Source organism: Ziziphus jujuba, chromosome 8 (genome assembly GCF_031755915.1).
Source record: "Ziziphus jujuba cultivar Dongzao chromosome 8, ASM3175591v1".
Classification (NCBI taxonomy): domain Eukaryota; kingdom Viridiplantae; phylum Streptophyta; class Magnoliopsida; order Rosales; family Rhamnaceae; genus Ziziphus; species Ziziphus jujuba.
In genome coordinates, this window is record NC_083386.1 from 16124929 (window position 1) to 16144809 (window position 19881).

The following is a 19881-nucleotide window of genomic DNA, read 5'->3' on the forward strand; positions in this document are numbered from 1 at the left end:
AAAAAGCTCAATCCGTCCAGAAAATAATAATAATAATAATAAATAAAATAAAATAAAATAAAAAATAAAACATAAAAATCAAGTCCAAAAGAAATCAAATACTTAGGTTATGCTTGGTTAAAATAATGACTATTTATAAAAATGAAGGATTAGTAATTACTAGAAATAAAAATTGTGGTATCAACAGCCCCTTATAAGGTATGTTTCGTTCTCCTTTCCAATCGATGTGGGATCTAACAACTCACCCCCCTTGGGGCCCAGCATCCTCACTGGCACACCAATCTGGATACTGGCTCTGATGCTAACTGTAACAGCCTAGTCCACCCGCATGAGATATTGTCAACTTTGGACCCCGCCGCACAGTTTTAAAAGATCTCTCAAGGAAAATATATCCACAGCCTTTTATAAGGCATGCTTCGTTCTCCTTTCCAACCGATGTGGGATTTCACAATCCACCCCCCTTGGGGCCCCGCGTTCTCGCTGGCACACTGATCTAGGTACTGGCTCTGATACCAACTGTAATAGTCTAGTCCACCCGCATGAGATATTGTCCTCTTTGGGCTCCGCCCGCACTGTTTTAAAAGGCCTCTTAAGGGAAAGGTATCCATAGCCCCTTATAAAGCATGCTTGGTTCCCTTTTCCAACCGATGTTGGATCTAACAATCCACCTTTCTTGGGGCCCAGCATCCTCACTAGCATACCAATTCAGGTACTGGCTCTGATGCCACCTGTAACAGCCCAGTCTACCCGCATGAGATATTGTCCACTTTGGGCCACGCCCGCAAGGTTTTAAAAGGCCTCTCAAGGAAAATGTATCCACAGCCCCTTATAAGGCATACTTCGTTCCCTTTTCCAACCGATATGGGATCTCACATCCCTCCCAAACATCCAAAGTTTTTCTGTCTAAAGAAGTCCCATCAAATTTCCTATCAAAAATCCAGCAGAACCTCCCTATAAATTGGATATAAACCCAACAGTACATGCAAAAATATCATAAACACTTCAATAGACTTTTACAAATCAACAACATCAAATTAAGGTTTCCAAACTAGGGATGTCAACGGGGCGAGGCGGGACCGATTTTTAAAATCCCATCCCCGTCCCCGTGGGGAATTTTACATCCCATTCCCGCGATTTTCCCCGTTTCTTTAGGTGCGGGGCGGGATCGGGGATTTTGCGGGGCGGGGACGGGGCGGGACGGTTTTCCCCATTTTGTTTTTTAATTGATATTTTTTTTAAAAAAATTATATAAAAAAATTATTTTATGATTAAAATATAAAGAAAATGACTACAATGCAATAAAAATATAATAAAATACATCAAGAAACAAATTTACAATTATAATAAAATACATATTTAGAAAAATAAATAAAAAAAAAGAAAAAAATGATTTTACATAAATAAAATTTTATTAAAAAAAATAATAAATATATATATATATATATATATATATATAGGGGTGGGTTCGGGGCGGGGTTATTATTCCCCGTCCCCGACTCGGTTTTTAGGCATTTGCCCCGAGCCCGCCCCGCATCCCCGAATTTTCGGGGAAAAACCGCCCCGTTAGGGGCGGTACACCGTGGTTTCAGGGATGGGCGGGGCAAATTGACATCCCTATTCCAAACCAAAGTTTCAAGAAACAATTATAAAATAAAGAATCATACATCTTACTAATTCACCAGAGGAATTTAAAAGAAGTTTAGGAGTTTAAAGCTAAATAGAAACAACATAAATAATATATCTAAAGAAAGTATGCAAAAAGGAAAAATACATTAGCAACGGAAGTATGATAGTGATGAGGATACAAAGATGATGATGATGAAAAATGCCCAAATGTTGTGTGTAGGACTTGTCAATTTAGGCTTGGGGAAATAATTTAAAAATAAAATTATAAGATAAACTCAGTGAGAAAAATAAAATAATAATATGAAAATAGTCATCTAACTTAAAAACCTTTCACTCTAGACTTCCACTTTCACTCTTTTGATAGTTTTTATGTTTTTGGAAAACAACTTTTACAAAACCCAAGTGTTTCCTTATTATAGGAAAACTACTATCTTATAAGCAAAAATAAGTAGTTATAGTAAATTTCATAGTCTCAAATACATGAACAAGTAAAGTATATTTCCAATTAGTAAACCATAAACAAAATTACTTGTTTCATATTCATAATCCATTTAATACCATAACTTATTGTCATGCCCAATAAACTAAGTCATACAATCTTTGTTATCCTAAGGTGTCATGGATGAATTGGAGAGGGGGAAACTATTTATCAGCTCTTAGGATTCCAAGGCACCAAGTGGAGAGTTTCTTTGCCAGCCTTTACACCAAGTGACTGTAGAAAGTGGTTGAATAATGTGTATCTATACTCAATAATTGTGTCCATAGCCATATCCTTATCCATATTCGTAACCATAGTATTACTTGATATACAGTATCATAAGTTCACATGTCACATGTATCTCATAATAAAAAAATATTATTTATTCGTTTACATCCATATCCACAAACTCAAAGTAAATATTTGACATATCATATGCAAATTATATATAAATAAGATAATATGAATGATAAAAAAAATTAAATAATAAGTATCTATTTGACGCAAAAAATATTATCATATAAATTTATAAAATAGTAATAAAATCACATTTTACTAAAAGTCATTTAAAAAAATTCACTCACAAATCAAAACTTAATTCTGATACGTGGTAGGATTGCCTCCAATCTTTGTCACGGTGACTAAAATATAAATAAAAATATCTTTTAGGCTTAAAAAATTAAACCAAAAACATTATTATGCACTAAATGTTCCAAATCAACTTTTGGGATATATTTGATATGTAGGACTGTATTAACCTATATTTTACTAACTTGTATTGTATTACTCTACAATGTAATGTGCTATATTGTTTTAATGTTGTACAACGTTTGGTGTGGGGTTGTAGTGTACTATAACTTTTTGGAAAAAATTAGTTTAACAAGAAATTAAAAATATAGACATAATTGCTTTTTATTATCATTTATAGACTTTTTGTACAAATAACTACATTATTTAAAATAGATTAAGTTGCTTTTTTTATTTTTTTTATTTTTTATAATTCATATAATTATATTAAATAATTACATCATCCATAAATATACTAAATAGAAATTTGATTATTTTTTTTATGATAATAGTTACATTATATAAAGTTATATAATATTAAAAAGGTTATAAAAATTTTGACCTTATCTAAAGTACTGTATTATCCATAATATATTAAATTGAGAGTTTATTATTATTTTGATAATTTGACATTATTAAAGTTATATAATATTAAGAATATTAAGAAAAAAAAATTACATTAAAAAATAAAAAGTAGTCTCTGTTTTCCAACTTAACATAGCAAAGAAAGAAAGAAGGATGAAAACAAAAAACAAAAGAAGAAATGAAAAAAAGAAAAAAAATCAATCAATTTATTAATAATTATGTTTTTAATTTTCTACGTCTTCAATACCCTTAGGCATATTAATTATATTCTTTTTTATGTCTATAGATCTATACATGTATTAAACATATTATATTTAAGTAAATAAATATTATTTTAATAATTTTTATTCTTTATATTTTAATTAATAAAAGAAAATTAATATGCCTAAGCGTATATTAATTTTCTTTTATTATGAAATATTTTTTTATTCTGTTACGGTATCTCGGTTTAATAATTTTTATTCTTTATATTTTAATTAACAAAAAAAATTAATATGCCTAAGGGTATATTGATTTTCTTTTATTATGAAATATTTTTTTTATTCTGTTACGGTATCTTAGTTGATCTTCTGAAAGCACCCTTAATCGAATGTATGTTTCATCTAATGCCCTTAAGCAATCCTAAAATTGAATAAAATAAAATTTATATATAGTCTCTCTAGTTATAACTTCCTATATATATATATATATATTATGTAATAAAATATGAAAAATTATCTTAAACAATTTTCACCTTTCATCTACTGAATTTTCAGGAACGGGCTCTGAAATCTTAAGTAATTCCGCTTGTAGTCATATTACAGCATTCAAAACAACATTGAAATGTCTGCTAATTGTTTCTCCTAAACGTCTAAATTGGTGTTTTATGACTCGATTCTTTACATGATGTGATAAAATATGTAAAAGCATTGCAGCTTGTTCATCTACTAACATGTGTTTTGTGGCTTTTAAGCCTCCTATTGTTTAAAGCATACCACACAATTTCATAAATACAAGTCTATTCATCCTAAGTTGATTAGTGCAAGTTATATCACTTTAATATATTAATCTATTAATATCTCTTCTTCTTGAATAAAAATCATTAACATATGTTATTCACAAAGGATTTTTGTTCAATATAATGTTTAACCATAAAACATAACAATTGATAAAAAATAGAGACTATATGCAATATTTCCAACCACGCCATCAATATTGAAACCAAATTTTTTTTTTTCCTTATCAATTTTCTCACAGTCAAACTCAATTGGGCATTTAATTAGCTGCAAGAATATTAAATATCAAATTAAATTTATGATAATAATTTTATAATGTTCAAGCAATTTTCAGTATCCTAGATATCTAATATATGTCCTACGCTCTCCTTAAAATAAAAAAAAAAAGGAATATTTACTCAATATTAGCAATAAGAAAATTTCATAAATGAAAACTTTGCGATTCCAAATCAAAGAACTAGATATACATGCATTAGTATAGATAAGATTTATGTAGTGGTGACAAGACTAAAAACTCACCAGAACACACCATATTGCTAAAAGTTTCTTATAGTAGATAATTGATCTTCTCATCTTCTTCTTCTTCTTTTTTTTTTTTTTTTTTTTTTTTCAATTTTCCTATACGTTAGATACCTTAATTTTTAATTCATTGATAACAAAGAGGTTGTGAAGGGACGATATGGGGAAAGAGATTGACAACTTATAATCAAATCAAACATTTTATAATGTAAACTATGCAGGTCACAAGCATTCACATGTTATTAACATCTCGCAATAGAAAAAAGAAAAAACAAAAGAAGAAAAAAAAATAAAAGAGATTAGAAGAAAATATTATTTTTGAAGATTTTCTAAGAAAAACCTCACCTTCGAGAAAGAAATATAAAAGTGATAGTTTTGAAGCAAATTGGTTTTAGGTATTGTATTATAGGGAATAAAATTTTGGAGCGAAAAGAAAAAAAAATGGGGCAAAAAAAAATTAAAGTATGAAAAAAATATATAAAATAGCGTATTTTGTATTTTTTTATTTTAGAAAATACAACTTTTTAGAAGGAATAATATTTTTATAAAAAAAAATTAGACAATTTTTTATCTTAAAGAATTAGGATTCTATATGAATAGATGAGATAAATTTCAAAAATTCAATCAAATTAAGAAATATCAAGATTTTAGAAATGTTTATTATGTTCCATCATTTATTCCATAAACCAAACATGTCCTTAGCTCCATTTGGTAACATGTTTGATTTTTATTTTTTTTATACTTAATTATATATAATTTTCTTGTGTAAAGTTTTTATTAATAGTAGCTTAAGTTTGTTAGACATCTTAAACAAATGAAAAAAATAAAATAAAATAAAATAAAATAAAAACAAAATCAAGACAATTTGAATTTGTATTCAATTTTTTGTTTCCCTTAACTTTAATGCTTTATAGTTAACTTTATATGCAACAGGCTCAATTCACCAAAGTTTTTTTTTTTAAAAAAAAAAAGCCTAAAAGAAATAAAATACTTTTTAATTTGATAAAAAAAAGAAATCAAGTACTTTATAAAGTTTTTTTTTTTTTTTTTTTGGTGGAAAGCCATACTTACATAGTAGTTTATTTCTTTTAATTAACAAATTTTTATCTTAAACTAAAAAGATATTTTAAAGGCACAAATATTTAATAAATCTAATAAGATTGGTCTTAGGAAATTGATTAAAAAAATTAATATGATCTCATTTCTTTATTTCAAATTTTTATTTTGAGAGTTGCTTTATGACAATTAATATTGGGTGATAATCAATTTCTTGTCATTGCCCACCTTACTTCATCAAACTAATATTATAAGAAAGTTTAATATTTTTTTTTTCTTTTGCAGAAATAACAGTCAAATTAAAAATCGTAACCTGGTTCTATATATTTTATTTCCTTTTTTTTTTTTATAATCCAATTCTTTTTTTTTTATAATCCAATTCTTTTTTTTTTTTTTGAAAGCCATAACCTGATTTTTTATATTGTAGTTTTAAAGAATATGTTACTGATAAGATTAAAAGTATGAAGTTTTTATTTGAAAAAAAAATTGTTCATTTTGATTTTTTATTTTGAAGGGTAATTATGTCAGACATAAATTTTGAATAAATCTTACTTGGTCCTTACACAAATGTTTTATTAAGGTTAAAAAAAAAAAAAATCAGATTTAATGCCTTTATTCAAAATTTTCTTGTGAGCATTGCTGTCACCATCAATATCGGGTGAGAATCAATTTTTAATAACTAGATAGCTACCAACTTTATCTTGCTTTTTGTTTTTATGTTTTGATTTTTTTGCTGGGAATTGATTGTGACAAAGTTATAGTCTAGTTTAATTAATTAATAACTTTGTATTATTAGAAGCTTTCATAGTTCATTGATAAGCAAAAAGCCCAATTCAAAAAAAAATTAAAAAATAAAAATAACCCAAAAAATCCAAAGGAAAAAAATTAATAAAGGCCAAATGATTAGTAACATATTTGGTTTTCTGTTTTTTCAATACCTGATTGTATATAATTTTTTTTTTGTTTGTCAATCATTAGTTTGTTAAATATCTTAAACAACTATAAATTTGAAGGAAAAATAAAAATAAAAGATAACATAATTTGAATTTGTATTCAATATATTTTTTTTTTCAATTAACTTACATACCTAATAAATTCTAATGATCACTAACAAATATTTCAGATAAGCAAATTACATATAACTAGATAAAGAAAAATAATAAATAATTTAAGTAAAACTAAAAGCTAATTATCTTAACAAATAAAGTATTTTTTTTTAAATTTTTTTGAAGCCATATATAATATATATATATATATATATATATATATTGTTTAACCATATATAAAGTAGTATAATACCATTAATTAACATATTTTTGTCTTAAACTGGACAAACATTTTAAAGACTCAAGTGCGTAATGAACAAAATAAACTAGTAAAACCAAGACTGATCTAACGAAATTAAATAAATATGTATATATACATAGAATTTCTTTCCTCTATTAAAAAAAATTATTCTGAGGATTGCTGTGACAATTTAATATTGGTTGATAATCAATTTCTGATCACTGTCCACCTCACTCTATCAGTCTAATATTATAATAAAGTTTTACTCTTTATTGTTTTTTTGGCAGAAGTAACAAAATTTTACTATAATTTAATGAAGATCCAAAACCAATCTTATAAAAACAAATTTATTAAAAAAAAAAAAAGAATAACAGTTTACACATTGTACTTTTTCCCACCCACGCCACCCCCCCCCCCCCCCCCCCCCCCCCCCCCCCCCCGGGGGGAAAATCATAACCTCATTATGTTATGAGGTTAAAAGTATGAGGCTTATTAAACAAAATTTTGTTGGCTGTGATTTTAAGAATGGTTTCCTTTTTTTTAAGGGTAATTTTGTCAAAACAATGGTTTCCTTTTTTCTTGAAGGGTAATTTTGTCAAAACAATGGTTTCCTTTTTTACAGCCGCGTTATTTTTCATGGTTCCTTATACATATCATGCTTCAAATATTTTCCGCCTTTTCTTCTTCTGCAATTCTTATTCTTTCCGTTCTTCTTCATCTCCTCCAGTTCTTCTTCAATTTTTTCTTTCTTCTTCATCTCCTCCAGTTCTTCTTCAGTTTTTTCTGTTGGATTTTGCAAAAAGTTGGTTTTCTGCATTGGATTTAATCAAAATTATATGAATGGCGATTAGTGTGGAAGTGTCCCAAAGCCGCTCTCTGCCTTGGTCGACTGAGCTGCCTTCGAGTGGAATATTCCTCAACGTCTCTCTGAACCAGACTTTGAGACGAGAGCTTCGAACCACCCCCGGAGGCCTTGTTGTTCAAGTTTCTTCCTACCCTCTTGCTCCCCAACTCCACACGTCTCTCTTCTTGCCCAACCATCTCCTTCGACAACGTCCCATCTTCCGCAACCACATCAATAACTTTCTCTCTCAAGTTTCTGGGTTTCGCCTCCCACACTCCTCCACTGATCGTCTCGCTTCTAATGTCTTAGCCGCGGCTTTGCTGCAGACAGGGCTGTTTTCCTTGGATGCTCAAGTGGATCTAGTTGTTAGATCATCAGAACTGGTCGTTGATCCTGATTTGGTTTCCAACGGTAATATGCCACATGGTGATGATCATCGCAACTTTCAGTTCATTGATGATCAGTTGATAATTGATCAGGCGCCCAGCAGATTGCCATCGTCATCGGATTCAACAGGTTCAAGAACTCAGACTCAGACTGTTGATAGATTGAGGATGACTACCCATGAAAGAGTGGTTGCAGAGAATGGTGACAATGGAGAGCTGGGTGGTTGCTGTATCTGCTTGGAGAAGTTCACTGCTGGAACTGAGTTAATCCGTTTTGGTTGTAAACATCTTTACCACCAAAACTGCATTGTTAAGTGGCTGGAGAATCAAAATTCCTGTCCTCTGTGCAGGCGTCCATTGTAAAGGATATGTTTAACTCTGTTTTTGTAATTTGGTTTTAGTTTTTTACTGTATATGCTCAAGATGTTGATAGATTATTATATAATAATTGTATGTTGGTTATAAGATTCATTACTTTCTTTGAATCGAATGCAAGAAGATGATTTTGTCAAATTTCTATTCTCAAGAAAGAAAATTTATATGCATTTATAATCTATATTTACATAGTTCAAACACTGATAGGGATCAAAAAAGAAAGAAAACTGAAAAATCAAACAACTACGGTCAATCTGCATCTGGGAGGAAATTTTCAGATTCTGAGTTTTGTACACTACTGATATGTCATTTTTTTTTTTCCCCCTAATGACCCTGCAAAGAGAAGAACAAAATAGCTTAGAAATTTTGGATATTTGAATGAGAGGAGATAGATGCAAAAATTCATGAACAGTATAATTATTGATAACTGAAATTGCAACTAAACCAACCCCGGTATATAGAGAACTCAAATTTATTACCGAACTCAAACTTATTACTTAACATAGTAAAAGAAGTGAAATCTGCCTATGCTTTGTAAACCCCAATATATTGAGAACTCAAATTTATCACTTAAACATAGTAAAAGAAATTAAACCTGCCTATGCTTTATATTTTTCTCACTATAATCTAATATCTTAGCATAATATGGAAAGCAATCGAAGCTCAGTTTTCAGCTTGTCAGATTAGGAATTTTTTGTTGTCGACTAGGCCCCCCTGGTCTATACCAAAACCAGTATCAACAAAATTGTAAGTCAAACTCAACTGCAAGAGAAGATCAGATTTAGATGGTAATGTGATGATCAATTGATAAAGGATTAGATTCATACCCTGATTTAATTAATCTGCTAGTACATGTCTTTGAGGAAACCCAATAGCACTATCCCCAACTTATGCGTGATCTTCCCCTGGTATGATGATCCGGATGAAAACTACTGACTAACCCCTGGTGCAATTTGACATGCCCTTCCTCGTGCTGCAGAACAATCAAACAGGCCAATAACCAATAAGACAATGTGGACACAAGTCTTTCTCTGGGTTATTGCAGTTATTATACTCTACTGTAGGCTTAACAAAGCAAAAGTTCAAAAGGAATATGTGAATCTAGTTTAGTCTATATGAACTGGCGAGAAGAACATAAATAAAGAGAATATGAGAAATAAATGAGAGAAGAGAGAGTATTGAATAGAGGGATATTAAAACAGGACATGTAAAATGCGAAGAACAGAAGAACACAATAAGTTATGAGATGTCCCCAAACTGCAATGAAGCTAACCGTTACACAGCTTCATTCCCCTCCAAAACTGCAATATATGCAAGTGATATATTTCATTGAAATTCTTTTGACTAAATATGGGATCTGATAAGAAAAAAAAAAAAAAAAAGGGGATGATGCTCCCTGAGCTATATATTCACCAACTGAATCTGTAACAAATGAAAATAATATGTGCGTTAGTGTCAAACATCAATGAATCGGTATCTTGCTTTTGGGAAAATGTTGCATTGAATCTGTCAACGTAGGATTATATAGTTTAAATTCTAAACTATAAACAACGCATTCATATCATGGAGGTCTAGCACGTGAACTTTAAATAAAATTGAGATATAAGAATGTTGGGATACACCGTGCAAGAAATGCTTGGACATTGAGACAGCAAGTAAGAAGATACATACAAGGACGTCTATGTAATGTCATAAGATGAAAGGATGGAGCTTTGAAAAAAAAAGGAAAATCAAGATGTGAGGACAAGGCTTTTTGAGGGCTGAAATATACTTTACACCATCTAATGCTGAAACAGGATAAACCTCTGTCACTAAATAAGATGGATATTATTCCCAGGCTATCTCTGGACTTGAACAACAATGATGAGAAATTGATATGCAGAATAACTTTACTCTTGACTGCTAAGTCTCTTGTGTGTGTCTTTCATTCTTTAAACTTTTTGTTTTAATGCCAAAGCCTTAATTAGAGACTTTAAAATTTTATTTTCTCACTGTTAGAAAATTAGAACAAAACAAACACAACACAACTTATCGAGGTTCGGTCAAGATGACCTACGTCCTCGTTGCTCTGGCGAGAGCTTCTGGTCTCTTATTGATCTTGCAGTAGTTACACAAACTATCACCTCTTGTATACACACAGGTTTTCACATAGAAAACATACTCACCAATTCCCGAAGCCCCATTATACACCCTTTCAACTTATACAATCACTCAATCTCACTTAGAGATGATTTCACACTTAGAAAAGAATTCAATTGAAGAAAAGGTAAATCAGAATCTTGGAGCTCCTCTCTCGTTCACAAGCTTGAAGAAAGACTGATTTCTGTTATTTCTGTTTTTCCACTCGAAGAGAAAGAGTTCTGTGCATATATATTACACACCAGCTTCAAAACGACGTCGTCCAACTTATTATGAAGACTCACTCAGATTAAGACACGTAGCTTGCCATTATTCTGTTACAATATGCTGGAAATGACTGCTTTGCCCTTCTTTATTTTCAAGTAAATGAAACGATGCGTTTTGCTCTTCTGAGACTTATTCATTGAATCAGCTCGAGTCTTCTCCAAATGTTGACTTCATGCATACACCAGATCTTTGCAAGATGCATTTGTGGATTATATCTTCACATATCTCCACCTAATCCACAAATTTAACCAAATACAGAAGCTCATCACCATCTCAGCAAAATTCTTCACAAATTGGTCAGCCTGCTTTTATTCGAAGCAGGTTCTTGCAAGTATTAAACTTGCCAACAGTGAGCACTTTTGTTCCCATATCTGAAGGATTAAACTCTGTAGGAATCTTCTCCAATCTGACTACTTTCTAAGCTATCAAATCTCGAATGAAATGATATCTAACTTGAATGTGCTTAGATCTCTCATGAAAAACTGGATTTTTACATAAATGAATTGCACTTTGACTATCTGAGTACAAAGTGACCTCCTGCTTGAGTACTTTAAGCTCTGTCAGTAACCTTTTAAGCCAAATGGCTTCTTTTGCAGCCTCAGTTGCTGCCATATACTCTGACTCAGTAGTTAACAAGGCCACCACAGGCTGCAACTGAGATTTCCAACTTATGCAATTTCCACACAAGGTAAATGCATAAGAGGACATTGATCTTCTCTTGTCCTTATCTCCTGCATAATCAGAATCTAGATATCCATTAAGCTCCACTTCACTTGAATCCTTCTTATAAATCAACCCTTCATTTGCTGTATGCTTCAAATACCTTAGAAGCCATTTTAAAGCTTCCCAATGACCTCGGCCAGGATTTGCCATAAATCTGCTCAAAACACTAATAGCATGAGCTAGATCAGGCCTAGTTAGAATCATAACATACATCACTGAGCCCATAGCATTAGTATAAGGAACTGCTATCATGTCTTCCTTCTCCTGCTCAGTTGATGGGCATTGTTCACTTGACAATTTGAAATGTCCACCAAGAGGTACACTAGCAGGTTTTGCACCTTCCATTGAAAACCTTGAGACTACCTTCTTTATATATGAAGATTGTATCAACTTCATTTCACATCTTGACCTGTTTCTCACTATCTCAATGCCCAGAATCTTCTTAGCTGGCCCAAGATCCTTCATCTCAAACTCTGATTTTAATAAGTTCTTCACAACTTGTATAATTCTTCCATTTGGTCCAGCTAGAAGCATATCATCTACATATAACAGTAAATACACTGCCTTATCTGTCATAGGATATTTAAAGTATAAACAGATGTCAAAATCACTTCTCTCAAAACCAGATTCAACCACAAATGAGTCAAAACGTTTATACCACTGCCTTGGTGATTGCTTAAGTCCATACAGTGACTTTTTAAGCAAGCACACCAAATCTCCACCTTTTCCTTTAATTTCAAAACCTTCAGGCTGCTTCATATATATTGTTTCTTCCAATTCACCATGAAGAAAGGCAGTCTTGACATCCAGTTGTTCTAATTTCCATTCGAAATGAGTCACCAATGCCAACATGACTCTTATACTTGTATAAGTCACAACAGGTGAAAACACCTCATTGTAGTCTATTCCTTCCACCTGTGTAAATCCCTTGGCCACTAATCTGGCCTTAAACCTCACTGGTTCAGATTTGGACATACCTTCTTTGACCTTGTAGATCCATTTACAATCTACAACTCTTTGATTTGTTGGTGTTGGTACTAAGTCCCAAGTTCTGTTCTTATGGAGAGATTCCATTTCTTCCTTCATGGCCTCTTTCCATTTTGCTGACTCCTTAGAATTTACTGCTTCTTTGTAATTCCTTGGCTCATTGTCAGTAAGTTCTTCATATGCCACCAAGGCATAAGCAACGCAGTCTGCATAACTGTACTTTCTGTTTGGTTTTACTGTCCTCTTAGCTCTATCTCTTGTCAGCAAATAGCCAGGTGATGCTATGTTCTTATTTCTTGTACTTGGTGACTGCTGTTGAGTGTGATCATCTTCAGAATCTGCCTCAGATTGTGCAGGTGTTAATTTTTCTGGTTCCTCACCTTTTCCAGGTTCTTCTATTCCTTCTGAAGTTGACCTTCCCACAAAGCCTTCACTGTCTTGGTTTTCTACTTCAGGAAATAGACTTATACTTCGTGTCTCCTCTTTGTTGCTCATTTCATCACCTGCACTGTTAGTATCTTTGCAAGGCATAGAGGTTTCATCAAAAATAACATCTCTGCTAATAATAACTTTAAAACCTCTACTCTCTCTATTAGGGCTGGGCAAAACCCAACCCAAACCGACCAACCCGCCCGAACCGAACTATTTGGGTCGGTTTGGGTTGGTTTTTAACTGTTAAGCGGGTCGGTTCGGTTACATATGTATTGAACCCGTGGTTTTCGATTCGGGTTACGGGTGGGTAGAAAATTTACCCAACCCAAACCGAACCGACCCATAATAATCCAAAGGTGAAGGTTTAGTCATGAAATATTAAAAAAAATATGCATGTGAATAATTATATCCCCTCAAAGCTTTTGGTATATATTTTTTTAATAATTTTTCTATTTAAAAAAAAGAAAAAAAATAAAAATAAAGGAGAGCATTAACAATGACAACAGGACAAGGATAAGAATCCGATGGGGAATGGTTCTCTTTATTGTCCTTCTTTTTTATTTATTTATATTTTGGTAAGAAGATTTCTTCATCCTTATTGTTTCCCTTTTTTAAAAAAACATAATGCATATTATTTATACTACATTATATTGTAATATATTTTTTCACATGATAATATCAGTACTAGCATAAAAGAATATTATATTATCCCTTTTATTTATTTGAACCTGCAACTTTGAAAATAAAATATTAAGCATACTTGGACCAACCTTACTTGTGAATTTACTAATTAATATGAAAATATTTAAAAAAAAATTAATATGAAAATATTTTAATAATTGTAAAACTAATGAAAATTAAACCTGAATAAAATAAATAAGTGAAACTCATCAATATAAAAAAGAAGAAGAAACATTAAAAATAATATTTGGGCCGAAATCCATCATGAGGTCCAAACTGGCCCAAACCAAAAATAAAAAAAATTGGGCTGAAAGTGAAGCTCATCATAAGGCCCAAACCGGCCTAAACCAAAAAAAAAAAAAAATTTGGGCCGAAGCCCATCAGAAAGCCCAACCCAGCCCAACCCGTGAACCCAACCCAAACCGAAAAATATTCATTCGGTTCGGTTCGGTTTGGGTTGAATGTAACGGTCGGTTCGGTTCGGTTTTGTACCCAACCCAAACCGAACCGGTCGGTTCGGTTTAAAAAAGATCACAAAACCGAACCGAACCGAACCGAGCCCACCCCTACTCTCTATCCCAAAGCCTATAGCCTTTAATTCCCTGAGGGTAACCTAAGAAAATACATTTCAAACTCCTAGGTTCAAGTTTCCCTTCAGATTGATGGACATATGCAGCACAGCCAAAAACCCTCAGTTTGCTATAATCAGGCTTCTTTCCAAGCCACATTTGTTCAGGAGTTCTAAAGTTTAAAGTTGTAGAGGGTGACAAGGTCACCAAATGCATGGCTGTCATTACAGCCTTATCCCAAAACAGCTTAGGTAATCTAGATGACACTAGCATACATCTCACCTTATCGAGTAGGGTTCTATTCATTCTTTCAGCCACACCATTTTGCTGTGGTGTGAATTTCACAGTTCTATGCCTTAGAATACCATTCGATTTGCAAAACTCATCAAATTCTTGACTGCAAAACTCAAGACCATTGTCTGTTCTTAAAATTTTAACAGTTTTGCTGGCTTGATTTTCAACCAGCAATTTCCACTCTTTAAACTTAGAAAAAACCTCACTTTTAGCCTTTAACAAGTATATCCAGACTTTTCTAGAGTAATCATCAATTATGGACAAGAAATACCTGTTTCCACTCTGTGTTTGCACTCTAGCAGGTCCCCACAAATCAGCATGTACATAATCTAAGACAGACTTGGCCTTATTTGAGCTCAAATTGAAACTGAGCCTATGTTGTTTGCCCAAAATGCAAGTTTCACAAGACTCCAAATTACTGACTATATCCTTATCAAAAACATTCTGTTTATTCAAGTAATACATGCCTTTTTCACTAATGTGACCTAATCTCTTATGCCATAAAGCAGTTTTATCAGCAGTTGAACTTATAGAAGCATTACTTGAATTAACTAATGGTTTACCAAGTAAGACATATAAACCATTTTTCTTCTGGCCCTTCATTACTACAAGTGATCCTTTGGTCACTTTCATGACACCATTCTCTGCTTTACAGGACAAGCCAGATTCATCTAACATGCCAAGGGAAATTAAATTTCTCTTCAACTCAGGTACATGCCTTACTGCTGTGAGGGTCTTAATGGTACCATCTACTAACTGTAACTGCACATTACCAATGCCAGTTACTGAACATGATCGATTATTGCCTAACAACACTTGGCCACCATCACACTTAGTATATGAGTTAAAAAAACTCAAGTCAGGACACATGTGGAAAGAACAGCCAGAATCCAACACCCACTTAGTATGATTTTGACTTGTGGACACTACCAAAACTTCTGCAGGCTCTAAATCAGTGTAGGCCACTGCTAAATCACCAGACTCTTGACTATTTTCTTTCTCATCTTTCTTCTTCTTGAAATAATTTTTAATAATGTGTCCCTTTCTCTTACAGTAATAGCACCTTCTACCCCTAGTTCTTGATTTAGACCTAAAAGTCTCCCTAGACTTACTTCTATGGTCACTATGACCCCAACTTCGAGTAGCACTCCTACCCCTCATAGTAAGTCCTTCACTTTTGGATTCAAACTTCAATTCCAAGTCTCTAGATCGAAGGGCACTTACAACAGTATCTAAGGTCAAGGAATCTCTGCCATACTTAATGGCATTCTTTACTTCTCTATAGGTCTCAGGCAATGAATTCAATAAGATCACAGCATGATGTTCATCATCAAAAGTAACTTTACAATTTGCAAGACTTAAGATTAAACGATTAAAAGCATCAAGATTTGTGTCCAAATCCTTAGTAGTATCCATCTTAAAGCCAAAAAATTGTTCAAGTAGAAGAATTCTATCAGGTAAGGATCTTACCAGATAAAGCTGTTCAAGCTTTTGCCACATTTGAGAAGTAGTGCTTACATCATCAACTTACCTCAGAACACTATCGGAGAGATGCAATATAATTGTGCTCATTGCAATTTCATCGATCTCATGCTTCTTTTCATCAGTAACATCAGCAGCATAAATTCCATCGATTGCCTTAGCCACCTTCATTTGCACTAGTACTGCCTTCATTTTCTTGCGCCACAGCAAGAAATCACCTTGGCCATTGAATACATCAATTTCCAACTTTGTAGAAATTCTTGACTTCTTGAAAGATTGAGAAACCCTCACACAGATGATTCTCACAGAAAACTCACAAGACACAGGACCAAGAATCAAGAATACTCAACTAGGCTGCTCTGATACCACTGTTAGAAAATCAGAACAAAACAAACACAACACAACTTATCGAGGTTCGGTCAAGATGACCTACGTCCTCGTTGCTCCGGCGAGAGCTTTTGGTCTCTTATTGATCTTGCAGTAGTTACACAAACTATCACCTCTTGTATACACACAGGTTTTCACATAGAAAACATACTCACCAAATCCCGAAGCCCCATTATACACCCTTTCAACTTATACAATCACTCAATCTCACTTAGAGATGATTTCACACTCAGAAAAGAATTCAATTGAAGAAAAGGTAAATCAGAATCTTGGAGCTCCTCTCTCGTTCACAAGCTTGAAGAAAGATTGATTTCTGTTATTTCTGTTTTTCCACTCGAAGAGAAAGAGTTCTGTGCATATATATTACACACCAGCTTCAAAACGACGTCGTCCAACTTATTATGAAGACTCACTCAGATTAAGACACGTACCTTGCCGTTATTCTGTTACAATATGCTGGAAATGACTGCTTTTCCCTTCTTTATTTTCAAGTAAATGAAACGATGCGTTTTGCTCTTCTGAGACTTATTCATTGAATCAGCTCGAGTCTTCTCCAAATGTTGACTTCATGCATACACCAGATCTTTGAAAGATGCATTTGTGGATTATATCTTCACACTCACTTCACCTTAACATTCTAAATGCTTTTTATATTTTCATTTCTGTGGTAATACCTTTGAGTAACCAGTTTTCAAACTAGAGTTGAATTTAGAAAGTTATTGAAGCGTGAATGTAATTTGATATGCTAACATGCTGAATCAGAACATTTTTCCATATCAATATGTAAGGTACATAATGTGCTTAACAAAAATTCTAATTGGAATTATGAGGGACAGGTAGAAAAATTTATAAATCCATTTATTATGCAAGAAGGAAGTGCAGTTCACATCCATGTTGACGATAATCAATTTTTGTAGAAGAAACATGAAAAGTAAGGCTCACCTCAACAATTTTGGCACCAACATCACGTGTAGAAAATATCTGGAAGGCGCATATAGATTCTTATGTTATCTTTGAAGGAAAAATGATTAAGAATTATAATCTCAAAAGAATGTTATGAAAAATACAGCTGACAGAGATTTAACATCTTAGATTTTCCGCTGTAGTTTTAAAGTAAAGAATTAGAATACAAATACTACAACAAATCAAGTTCAAGGAAAAATGAAAAGAAACCTCAATAGACAAACATTTTCTATATGTTCATAACTCTATTGGGTCATTAGCCCAGGCATATATAAAACTTCACCCCTCTGGGAATCATCCAGAATGTCCTGATTATTGATAAGGAAATGGAAAAACATAAAATAAGATAAATAGATTGATATATATACATATATATATATATATATATATATATAGAGAGAGAGAGAGAGAGAGAGAGACAGAGAGACAGAGAGACAGAGAGTAATACTATTTCACAATTTTTTTATGTATCATATCAAAAATCAGACAAAGATATGGGATTTCACAAGTCTAAAACTCTTACCTTCACCATTGCTTACTCATGAGAAATTTGGCCGCTGCAATTGTTGCCTTTTTGGCATCTTCAATATTTAATACTGTTCCAACCTGCAGAGTATTTAGCAGCTTCAGAAATAGACATGCAAAACAGTGTAAAGGAAAATATAATTGAAACAAATTCATTCCACCTTTTATAGTGGTTAAAAAAAAATAAGAAAGAGAGAAACCCTTGGATTTTGAGCTTCTCATAGGATGCATATTCCTATGTATTGGTAACCAAAATTGGATACCTGAATGTATTCACCATGACCACTCCTAATGAACTACATATATCAAAGGTGCTGTCAGAAATAGATGTACTTCGTCCTGAACATTAAGCTCTTCCTCATGAACATGTTATCTTTTATGACTTCAATAACTGAACAAGATGGCTCTTTCTCATGATCACACGTTATTTTGCGTTCATATGGCAGTTTTACATGGATAAAGTTTGGTTCTTTCTTGGGCTAAACACCTTGCCTCAGAGGCCGCAAAAATAAAAATAAACCCCAATCGATGCAAACTTGTAGGAATAGTTTCTCCTCACAAGGCCCAAAAATGATAGACTGTCGATCTCCAAGTATAGTTATTTTATTGTTATGTCCCGAAAATTTCACAAGTCTAAACCAAAATAACAGATAAAATAAAAGAAAAAAAATGGTTGCAGTAATTTTTTTTTGAAATAAATAAAACATATAAAAGCTGTTTTTTTTTTTTTCAATTAAAACCAAAACCAATTTTATTAAGGGAGGAGACTATAAAAAAAAATGGAGTAGAGTCTCCCCTATTAGATTGGTCTTGGGAAATTAAGAAAAAAAAAAAAAACTAATCAGATTTCTTTTCTTATTTTAAAATTTTCATTTTGAGAATCGCCATATGGCAATCAATTTCTTGTCACTACCCACTTTATTTCATCAAATTAATATTATAAAAAAATTTTGATAGACAATTTTTTTTTTCCTTTTTAGAAATAATGAAATTTGACTATAATTTAAATGCAGATCCAAAACTAATCTTATAAAACAGATAATTAAAAAAATGAAAATGATAACCTGATTCTATATATTGTATATTTTTAATAACCAGATTTTTTTTTTGAAAGGAAAATTTAAAGAAATATTATTTTAAATTCTTTAATTTAAAATAATTTTAATCATATATATTATAAAAATATGCTTTAAAAAAATTATTATTAATAAGGTTAAAAATATGAGGTTTATTGCCCCCCCTCAAAAAAAGAAAAAACAAAGGAGATTTATTAGTTATTTCAAAAAAAAAAAAGGAGGTTTATTAGTTAAAAAATAGATAAAAAATTTGTCCGTTGCGAATTTTCATTTAATTTGAAGGGTAATTATGTTAGAAAAAATGGCGTCCTTTTCCGCATGTAAAAGCAAACCGCGTTAGTCGTCCCAGGTTGCTTATATATATCATTATTCATTGTAACGGTCGGTTCTATTCAAATATTTTCTGTCTGTTCGTCTTCTTCTTCACTACTTCTTCTTCATCTTCTCTTCAGTTATTGTTCCATTTTTGTGTTAATTAGATTTTCTGAAAAGTGAAAGCTTGATTGTTGTGTGTAAGATTTAATAGTGAGAGTGAGTGGCGATTAAGCCGTCTGCTGTCTTCGGGACAGAGCTTCCTTTCAATGGAGGACTCCTTAACATCTCTCTGAACCACACTCTCAGACGAGACCTTTGAACCC

The 19881-nt window shown here is 32.2% G+C and overlaps 1 protein-coding gene and 1 long non-coding RNA gene across 2 annotated transcripts; one reads left to right on the plus strand and one right to left on the minus strand.

The window, feature by feature from the left end:
• The first annotated feature begins 7813 nt into the window (after positions 1–7813).
• Positions 7814–8828, plus strand: LOC107405653 (uncharacterized). The gene has a single exon (XM_016012734.3). It carries the CDS (start codon positions 7954–7956, stop codon positions 8704–8706), a length of 753 nt encoding a protein of 250 aa, XP_015868220.2. The 5' UTR covers positions 7814–7953; the 3' UTR covers positions 8707–8828.
• A 41-nt stretch (positions 8829–8869) lies between these two features.
• On the minus strand, positions 8870–10702 carry LOC132805112 (uncharacterized). The gene is made up of 2 exons (XR_009640446.1): positions 9546–10702; positions 8870–9051 (listed from the first exon to the last, which is right to left on the minus strand). It is a non-coding gene; the product is annotated as an uncharacterized LOC132805112 (long non-coding RNA).
• Between the last annotated feature and the right edge of the window lie 9179 nt (positions 10703–19881).

Bases quoted from the DNA above. Each gene is read 5' to 3' on its own strand.
- LOC107405653 (XM_016012734.3), top strand. From the start codon at position 7,954: ATGGCGATTAGTGTGGAAGTGTCCCAAAGCCGCTCTCTGCCTTGGTCG.